The 10,714-nt window shown below is 40.0% G+C and overlaps 1 protein-coding gene across 1 annotated transcript in view; it reads left to right on the top strand.

The window, feature by feature from the left end:
- Positions 1 to 908: 908 nt before the first annotated feature.
- Positions 909 to 10,714, top strand: part of STK32C (serine/threonine kinase 32C) — a 1,425,916-nt gene continuing 1,416,110 nt past the window's right edge. Inside the window, exon 1 of the mRNA XM_069239751.1 lies at positions 909 to 1,346. Coding sequence (XP_069095852.1) covers positions 1,265 to 1,346 — 82 coding nt within the window. The 5' untranslated portion in view covers positions 909 to 1,264. The remainder of the gene's footprint in view (positions 1,347 to 10,714) is intronic.

Here is a 10,714-nt window from a genome sequence, read left to right as displayed (position 1 = left end):
AGGACAATGTTGACAATGAATAGTAAGCTGTGGGCGGGTTTCAAGCCCATTACTGAACACAAGAGTCTCGCAAAGAGAGTGGATGCGGTAGTGTATGCTCTCACAGGCTCGACCTAAAAAAGGGACAGAAGTTTTGCTGAAAAACATTTTTTGAAAACATGAGCGGTCCAGCACTAAAGATTTTTTTATTAATTGAGCCTGGTTGACAAAGTGGTATGGTGAAGTGGTGGGTGTTTGTTTTCGTAGAGTCACTGGTGTGTAGCAGCGGGGAGTGTGGAAGCAACACATCTTTGTGGGTGAGGGGTTTAAAATATAAAAAAGGAAAAAACCAAAGAAGAAAAACAAAAAGAAGCTCCAGTGGGATGGGGGTGTGGGGTTACAGAGTATTGCATTTGAAGGAGATACAAGTTGGGAATGGGAGGGAGTAGTAACATGGTCAGCACAGGGGAATTTCAAGGGGGGAGCAGGGAGCGACCGAGTAAGAAAGCATGTACTCACACGGAGTGCTAAAAGACAAATAAAAACATTGTATCCTGATTGCAGGCATGGGAAGTATACAAGTTTCCCCTCAAAAGAATGGTAATTATACTTTTCTTCAAGAGAGAGAGACAAACACTAGAAGAGGGATGAAAATTAAAAAATATGAAGCAAGCAAATGCGATAGAGAAGAAAGACAAACAAATGTAATAAGTGGGTGGTCTCAAAGCCCAGTATAAGTCTTGAGATTGTCCTGAATAGGCCTTTTTGACAACGGACAGCTCAAAGCTATGAGACCTAAAAAGGCGCTTGGGCACGTCTCCTATACATTAAGTTGTGTAGGAACGATGCGCCGTTCTGAGTGCAGTTTTAGAACATGCCGGATGGTGGCATAAATCAGCCTTATTAGATCACAGCTGCCATTAAACACCAGAGTCGAAAGAAATGAACTGAGATCACTGAAAGCGAGAAGCGTGGAGCTGTTCTGTATGCGAGTCCTTCAGGCGAGAGCAGCAAACGGTTCTCGTGTAGTTCTGGAGGCTGGAGGAGACGCGGGCAGCGACACTAGCGCGAGAGCATCCTTTCTGCATCCTGCCTCCTTCCGCGTGGACGGAAGCGCCGCGCTTGTTTCCCGGCTGGTCAGCAGAGCAGCTTTCACTGGCCTGCGGAGCAGTTGCAATGCACAACTAAACACATCCCCGTCTTGAACTTGAGCACAGGTCTAGCCGCCGCCCGGCATTTCTTAGCTTTCCTTGAGATAGGGAATGCTATCTCGAATCCTGCCTAAATGTTTCACTGGAACAAGTGGAGGAAAAGGATGGGAGCGAACAGCTCTTCCAAGAGACCCGTGTTTGACGAGAAAGAGGACGGTGAGTACAATCCTAGCACACCGTTCTGCTCACAATCCGGAATATAACCTATTTCCTTTGTTAAACACGTCTTTTTTGTTTGCTCTTATCGCCGATGGAGCCCTTTGCATGCAGAATACTAGGGATGGATTATTCGAACTCCCCCTAATGACACAAGCCATATAGAACAACGTTCGTGTTCTAGATGAAGCCGGGCTCACTTTATCCGAAAGGATAAACTCTCACGCTGCTTGTTGGAGGACGACTTCGAGTCTACATTATGTGTGGGCATTTTGAGCAGTTGTGTATGTGACACACATGTTGAGCGTAATTGAACCCAGAGTCCGTTCCTTATGGCACACTGTAATATAATGCCCTGCCTGTGTTCCAGAAGGCGCCATGTGCATTGCTTTATTCAGAGGGGGCACCTATTGTCCGTGTTGCCCTTCTGTGGTTGAGAATTACATTACAGTTGCTCTTGTTGTCATGAGGTGATGTCAGTAAAGTGCAGGATGCCAATGCCTCGACCTCTTGGCGCCAGTGCACTTCGAAGGGTAACTTTTCATGGTGCTGATTTCGCATTGCACCCGGAGGAGCACTGAGATGTCGAGCACCCCTGATAATGTGTACAACCAGGCGGTGCTAGGGAGCGCACCCCAAGCAGATAATTCGTCGAGAGCGCTTAAGCCTAGATGCTGCTCTGGTGAGCCGATAACGCCTTATTGGCTAATTGGATTAGTCATCTCTGTGTGTAGCACTGTCATGGATTAGACCGGAGTTTGTAATGTCCTCATGAAATCCAATGGAGCACATGTGGCTGTGGGCTACGCTCCTAACAGCTTCAGCGCTCATATTTTATGTCTGAGTATTTTTATCTAGTTTAAATGCTGCATATTTTGAGAAGCCGCTGGAGATACTGTGTTGTTTCTTAAAAAGGTGACTGAATAATGCAGTGAATCATTTGAATATAGTAAAATTGAAATGAATTAAGGCAGTTCCTTGCAAAGGAAGTTAAAGTTTGTTACTGTAAATCTTTATAACATTACTCAGTTGAAAAACGTGACAGGAATGCACTTTAACACGTTATGAAGTTGAACAGGTTTCATCAATGTTTAAAATCTCATGCTTAAATTGAAACCAGAGACACAATTTCACTGAGGACAAAGGCACATTGGACGTGACATCACACATGCCTAGCTCCCCTATAACATTCCAGGAAGTACGATCATATCTTCAACAAGGTGATGGGCCATCATTATATCCCAGATGTAGCATATTAAACAGATCGACGAAATGCGCCATCAGCCAGCTGCTAAAGCCAGCAAACTCTAAAGGTATATATACATAAAAAATACATATTGGTAAATCAAAGGGACTGCAAAGACATTTACTGTAGTTTAATTAGCACTATGGGGTAGCATTTGGAAGCCCTAAGTGCCATTAGATGATGTCCCTGAATAAAATTGCTCTTAAGTATATTTTAAAATGAGCCAGAGATGCTGACCACTGTGCACTGTCGTGAATTTGGTTCCAAATAAAATGGGATCATTAAAACAAATGGATGTGGTGGCTAGCAGAGGTGGACCTAGGATCATGACAGCATGAATCTATGAGGGAGGTGGCGTAGCTGTCCCCATCATGTGACTCCAGGGACTGAGTGCGCCCGGATGAACATATTCACAGGTACATCAGTGTAAATGAAGTGAAGTCACACCTTTCACGTTGCAACCTAGAAATGAGTTCGAAATGGTATGAAAATGCAAAGCACCCCACCCCATTTCATTTTATGTTTCGCTTTTGTATTATCATGTAAAAGGTTAGACTTTTTTCCGATTTCCTGCCTATAATGAAAGCACCAAGTCATTTATTTACGGTGCGCCTCTTAAAATAGTAATTAATCTTACAAAGAACATGGCCTACACGGATCGACTAAAGTTCATATTGTAAACTGAAAAAATCATTATCCATCGGCTCAAAAGGGGTTATAGAACCTGTGATTTAGCAATAAAGTTGTATCCAACCTGTGCCTATAATTCCCAAGTCATAGACCAGGCTCTGTTCGAACCGCTGATGGCCCAGATTCAAAGGTTGACATGACCACACCAGTGAAGGTGGGGACACGGAGCGATATTAAGAAGCATATTGTACACAAACCTCAAATGTGCTCAAAGCAAGAAAAAGGTAAAAGGCAAAGCAGATGGGGTAAGCTACAGGTGTTCAGAGGTAATGGCAACCTGCCAGTTGCACCAGGTTTTTTCATTTTCTGCGACCTGCTCACTGACTGAACTAGAGATCCCTAGCGCAGTGGTTCCCAACCTGTGGGCCGGGGACCCCTGGGGGTCCACGAAGCCTCCTCAGGGGGTCCGCAACTGCTTAAAAAATGTCATAATATTAGGTGCCAGCTATCAGTAATGACTGAGTGGGGGTCCCAGGGTTCCAATAATGATTCAGTGGGGGTCCCCGGGATCCAGTATTGATAAAATGGGGGTCCACAGAAGTCAAAAGGTTGGGAACCACTGCCCTAGCACAACACCGAACTACAAATTTCAGAATATGCCTTGAAAGTGTTATGAGAAAGAAATGTTTGCACATGGCCGTGACATCTCTGATTCACAAGTTAAGCTTTACCCAGTAGTCCTTGTATTGCAACCCACACTGGTTGTGCAGTTATAATAGCGTGACTAACAGCGTCTGTTTTCCTACATCCACCCGTGAAATCATTAAATGAGATATTGTTTTGAAGAAAGGGGGTGGCGTCTGTAGCTGTGATTCAGCATGCTGCAGAGTCAAAGGTGCGATGTGAGCCTTATGACACTGGGAAACGGGAGCGCGCGTGCTCCTCACCAGGAAGTGGCGCATGCGTTGGGTGTGATGATGCTAATGTGGAATGTCCTTTTCGTTTTATTTTGTGTCTGACGTGCAAAAATGTACAGCAATCACGGTAATGCTGCCAGAAAAGTGTAAGATGTACTGTAAAGTGGCTGGAATGTGGTGATATTCTGGTAAATAGTAATGTGCTTTAATTAGCTAACAAAATCATGCATTATTACACGGATGATAACATCATTTTCACAAGTAACCTTTTGTACTTGGAAAGCCGCCTAATTACCTTGAAAAGCTAGCAACCAAAATATTTGTTATCCTAATAAAAGTTTAACCCTTGCAAAATTATATAGTTTTATTCATCTTCTTGGTGTGCAAATACCTTTATTGAATTTATTAATGGATATATGAAGATATGTGCAAAATTTTATACCGCATAACCATATAGAATTAGGTATTACATTCATGGAAACATAATAACCGGGATTCCATTAAGATACTATCTTAATAAGTAATTAACTTCTAATAAAAGTAGGGTAAATGTGGGCCTATAGTAATCTTATAAAAGGCAATTAAGTATTATAACACTGAATAAATATGATACATTTTAAATGCAGAAAAGTTATATAAAATTGAAGTCAATTCTAAAAATCAATTAGTTTCCTGAAATAAAATTATCTGAATACATTCTAACATTTGATGGGAAACATAAAATGTCAATAATTTAATTACAGAAACGTGAAAACCTTTTTTATATTCCCTATTGCTTTTAATAGCTCTCAACCCGAATGTATCTTTACAGAAAGGATGTGGAATCAGGACCCTTAAAGGAAATCTATCAGTTGTTAAGAAATGCAGACGTGTGTTTTCAAAGTTACTGTGGTCTCTGATATTGCGTAGGGAGCTGTCCACAAAATAGGCCATCCTGTATCAATTCTATGCATTTAAGTGACACAAGTATCTCGCTGAGAGCACACATTGTCGACAGAGAGGTGGCTCCTGCCACTGAGTCCTCCTCTTTCTCGTTTCCTTACAGTGTCTCACAGCTGCCACAGAGTACGCAGCTGCCCCGAGCACTGCCTTCTCACTTACCCTCCTCCTGCAATGCAGGGCACAGAAATTCCAGAACTTTCCATCAGCGCTGTACACATGCTTTTGAAAAAAGCAATACCGCCTCTCGATTCTTCAGCTCATAACTAGGCTCTGCACCCTCATCCTCCATCCAACAGTCGCAGTCTGCCTTAGTGATTGCATCAAACCGTCTAGAGTTGAGCGCCCAGAGGCATAAACATGGCAGTATTAGTAAATGCTTCCAGGTTCTCTCCTCTCAGGGCCCCACCCCCACCGGCGCATCACTGGTCGCCTTTGAGGAGCTTACTGGTTCCCCCAACTGCTTAGAGAGTGCTGCTCAGTGCTTTAAATGGGCAGGTACTGCCCGGTACTGAGTACCTGCACTCCTTCAATTTGAAATGCAGAGTACCTGCACTTCTCAGCACTCCTATAGTATATTTAATGGGAGAGTGCCGGCACTTCTCAGCACTCCTATAGTATATTTAATGGGAGAGTGCCGGCACTTCTCAGCAAACAGGTACTCTATATCGTAAGTACCTGCACTTCTATATTTCCATTAAAAGCACTGGTGCTGCTAGTATCACAAATATCATACACTTCAGTAGTCTGAATCCTGCAGGCTCACGACGTGAGCATTAATTCACCAAAATGTCAGGGGTGGCAGAAGGGACAGCGCATGCCATTTTGACTTTTACTGTGACTCTCACACACACACAGGCTTCCACATACTCACACATTCACACACTTTCTCACAAAAACACACTCTCATCCGCAATCATGCATACAACATATATTTAAAAGCATTTTTACTTACTTTTGCTTCCAGCTAGGCCCATATTTCAGCCAATGTATTCCACTTTTTATTGAACTAATAGTTGATTTAATAGTGAAAACGTGACAGAAACCCAGGAAAGTGCAGCTTCAAACAACATCCATTAGGGCGAGATGGCCCAGTGACCCAGGCTCTGATTTTGCCACCTCTGAGGCCAGGGGTCGCAAATTCAGTGCCTGGGTCACAAGGGGCAAGCCAGGGGTCGCAGCTGTAACCCCTGGCGTCCCCTAAATGACATTAATGGCTCACAACCTACGCTCATGGTGTTCATGTCTCTTGCAATAAACCAGACACAAAACAGTAAATATACCCGATTAAGTGATCCAGTTTTGTTGGAGTCCATTCTACAAACATACAGGGCAATTTATAAGCCGTGGAATATCGATTGCCCATACAATATGATATGTTTCCACCTCTAATATAGAAAGCTATATACCAAAATTCTAAAAAAAAAAAAAATCTAACAGAAAACCAACATTGTTAGCAAACAAGATACATCGCAATATGCCTGGCTCTACTCAACCTAAGGACGCCTGATTCAGGATTAAAAGCTTAAAGTGTTCTTTCTTAGGCACTTTGCCTGCAATATAGAACGCTCTCCCCTTTCAAGCCATGCTCGGTCCTTCCCTTCATATATTCTAGAGCAACATATAAAACACCATTTAGTTGCCTCCTCATATGTAATGAGGATGGTGCGTATTTTCTAGGCCCCTGCCTCTTTTATGGGTAAACACAGCTACTAAAATTGTATTTTATATGTTTTTCATGACAACTTACATATTCACTAATGTAGTGTATTGGTACAATCTGATGTTCCTGTCTTGTTCATTTTGGATATCCTATTCAGTGCTCATTTTTTATCAGGTATATATGAAAGCCATCCCTTGCATTATCAGTTGCCAGACCTAATAAATAAAATACAAAATAAAAAAAAAAACATTTATGACTGTCTGCAGTATGCTTGGTTCCTCCGACACTCCTGCTCATTTTACTAGAGTAATTGGTGACTCATTGTCAATTATTGACTATGGATGAGATTTAAGTTTTGCGTACTGGTTACTACGTCCAAACGGGACAGATATCCTGCTTGCCTTATTACAAGTGAATTATAACCTATGGCACTTGAAATAAAGCAGTCAGGATATCCTTCACGTTTGCGATGGAATAGCCAATTAATCAAACTCTAAATTAGGCCTTATATATTTATAATACATGTAATTCTGCAATCCCTGTATTATAAGCCTGTCTCCATAATCAGCAACTTGTGACACACCAAGTTGCCAATTGTAAATAAATCACATCAGAACTTAGCTGTAATAACTTATTACAGTTGAGTTCTGACATCACAATGCCTGCTGCCAGAGCAACCACCGGAGGGCAAATGCAGGCCAGGTCACTACACATAATTAAAGTAGTTATTTAAGTAAGGAACAAAAACAAAACATGTATTTTATTTGTTTTGCTCTGTTTTACTAGCTGTACCATGAGAAACAGATGTGGCATCAATTTATTTATTGCACTACTGTAGTAGTTATAACAAGTTTGAACCATTCTGCATGTTTCTACATATGCCAAACTACTGCGCTTAAAAAAAAGACTTGTATTAAACCAATCCTAATATATTTGTTTAACAAATGTCTAACAACTTTTTTCATGTGTTTAATTTTGCAGTAGAGATTCTATTTTTATTCTTCCTGTTTGAAAATATGCTCTTTCTTTCTTAAGAAAAAGCTATGCCCCAAGTATTTAAGTGTTTTGTGGGAAAGGTGATGGTGTTATCATGTAATATAGGGAATAATGTACTCCCTGACGCACATGATAAGGATATTGCAAGTCACCTCAGATTTCCATAACCTTAAGAAGTAACGCAGCCTTCAGCCTCATCCCTCTATATGGTCATGAAACTCCTCAGTGACTTGCAATATCCTTATAATGTATGTTATGGAGTAATTTTTCAATATATAACTGAGATATATATTGAAATATATATATGTTTGCCTAACTAGCACACTTTGAGTGATCATCTTCCATTGACTTTGGATTGGGTTTATAACATTGTGAAACTGTATGAGGCAGTCTTTAGCAGTGACAACGCTAGACAGGAATGGAAACAATTGTTAGTAGAGAGTGCCTCTTTTACATTGATCAATAGACATGAGAGCCTCACAAGTCTAATAATTTGTGACATTTGTGACATTGCTATGTCTGTAGATTGGAAATTAACAAACAAGTTGAGGCCTGCTTGGTGGGTTGCCAGGTTTAACTACTTTCCTACTCGTTTTTGATAAAACAGATGAAGGCACAGCGTCATTAATATCTGAAGATGATACTGACAATATGTCCTTTAAGAATGATAGATAAATCATTCTGATTAGATGTTTGCTGGTGACATGTTTTTGACTGTTTGAAATTAATATGCTGAGCTGTTGTTTGGAGTGGGATAATCAAATTGTAATTTTACGTAGCTGGAATTGGAGGGTATTTTATCTTGAAGTTTGGCTCCATGTGCGCTGTATTATGCAATTGTGTCTGTCATGCAACCTTTTACCTTAATAGGTGAAGTACTTTTGTGGTTAAGCTGATTAGTTGGGGGATCCATGAAACCTGAAGTCTGATTTACAGTTTGGCAGGCAGCTTACTCCATCACAAACATGATAGATATCCTAATGGCTTCATTACAAGTGCCAGAGAATATAATAAACGTTTAATAATATAGACATGATACCCACAGCATTTATGATGGAGAAATCCATCTACTAAACTAATTCAGGCCCTTGATTGCCTTTATTAGTGACTGTGGTAGTATTTAAGCCAGTGACCGCTAATAACCTGAAAACTTTTGTGAAAATAAACTCTCACATGAAAGTTAAGTGGGGCTAAATAGTAGTATATTCATCATTTAAATTGTTTTTTTTTATATTTATCATACCTTGAATTGATCATTATCTATCTTGTGTAATCTTCAGATTCAGTGAGAGTAGATAAAGGCGTTGTATAATGCAGATACAATTATCCTCTGTGATTTAACTTGAAATGGGCTCCAGAAAGCCAAAATTCCCTAAAAAATATTAATCTTAATAAAACCCAGTTTATGTCAGTGGACACCTTATAGAAACCTAGAAGACGGTGTTCTCTTGCAAGGAGCTCATTAATACCATCACCATGGCTTAATATTAACCGAAAGTTATCACAGGCACCTCAATCTGTGTGAGAGCTTTACATCTTTTGGCATTCATTATGGCCAATCATCTTTATAACCTTTATTTTAAAAGTGTACAACACGGACATTATCTCATGTATAACCCATGGGGTTCTTGTCTTGCAGCCATTTATGAAATACATGCTGACACGTTTTAGGCCAGGCCCTGGCCGAGATATAAATGAATTATAATGCCTGGATTGGGATCTAAATTGATGTGGAGGGTTATCACCTGTTATATACCCTGATTTGGTTTTATGACCTAGGAATACCCACTTCAGGCATGCCATTATTTTTGTTAAAGGATTTGTCAGCAAAGATGAATACTAACCTTTTTACCATAGGAGACATAATGGTTGGCTAGAGAACGAAGGATTATTTTTTTAACGATCGGTCTGTATCTGGAGTAATTTTAAAATTCACGTGGCATGTGACAAAAGTAGGGCTGCTGAACATTTTTATTTGGTGTTCAAACCCAGCTATAATAAATAATAATCTGGCATGCCATATGAATTTGTTAACGCGTCCCTCTATGATAATTTATTGTAATGTAGAAAAATAATGTGCACGTTTGAAAATTTGCCCACGGAGAGTGGCTACCAAAATTCACAAATTATACTATTCATTTAATGAACTCTGCTACTCATGTTAACATATTCATCGTTCTTAGTTTATGCTGAGGCATTAGAATGTATGTTTTTTCAAGTTCTGATTAGATTATGTTATCGGTGGTCACTAATGAATTAATCTTGAGTGGATTGAATAAAGTTTGAATTAACCTCATGACTAAGTATTGTAACTAATAGGAAAATAAAACTGATAAAGCTTATAATTGAGTTGTGTTTTTCATGATTATTGACTAATGTTTGGCTTACTGGTTCGTGTATTGATGTTGATGCACATTGGTTACATCATAGCTAGGTTACTCCACGCGAATCAAAAGGTTCATCGACCTATATGCGTCCCCTTGTAAGTTTACTTACTAAGGACCAGGCGCGCTAGCAGCAGGTGCTAACCTTTGAAGCAGGTGCCTTCTGTTAATCTCTAGTAGTTTATACAGCTGTGATTTCTAGTCCTACAAGGAATATGAAAAATACACAGCGGGTAACGTTTTATAAGGCCCTATATTGCCATCTTTGGGTTCTGGTGACAATTACAAAGCACCCTGCCTCCTGATCCATGATGTTACCAGAACACATGAATAGCTATACATAACCTTATTATACAGTTACTTCTTATTCCTCGTCTCTTTGCATATAAATGTATGTATATAAATATATAGTCAATTCTATTATATTTGATAACTGATTTATATCGATTAAAAAAAATAATAAAAAATAAACCATGAAAATGGCGTGGTTGTTTCCATTCAGGTTTCAGCAACCAATGTTGTAATAGCTAGTACTGAAAGCATTTTCTCTCAGATGCCCTTCATGTCTTTTTGCTGTCTTTGAAAGACCATAC

The sequence above is a fragment of the Pleurodeles waltl genome, chromosome 6 (genome assembly GCF_031143425.1).
Source record: "Pleurodeles waltl isolate 20211129_DDA chromosome 6, aPleWal1.hap1.20221129, whole genome shotgun sequence".
In the NCBI taxonomy this organism is placed as follows: Eukaryota; Metazoa; Chordata; class Amphibia; order Caudata; family Salamandridae; genus Pleurodeles; species Pleurodeles waltl.
Note: the sequence above shows the minus strand (reverse complement) of the source record. Positions and strands in the feature narration are given on the sequence as shown.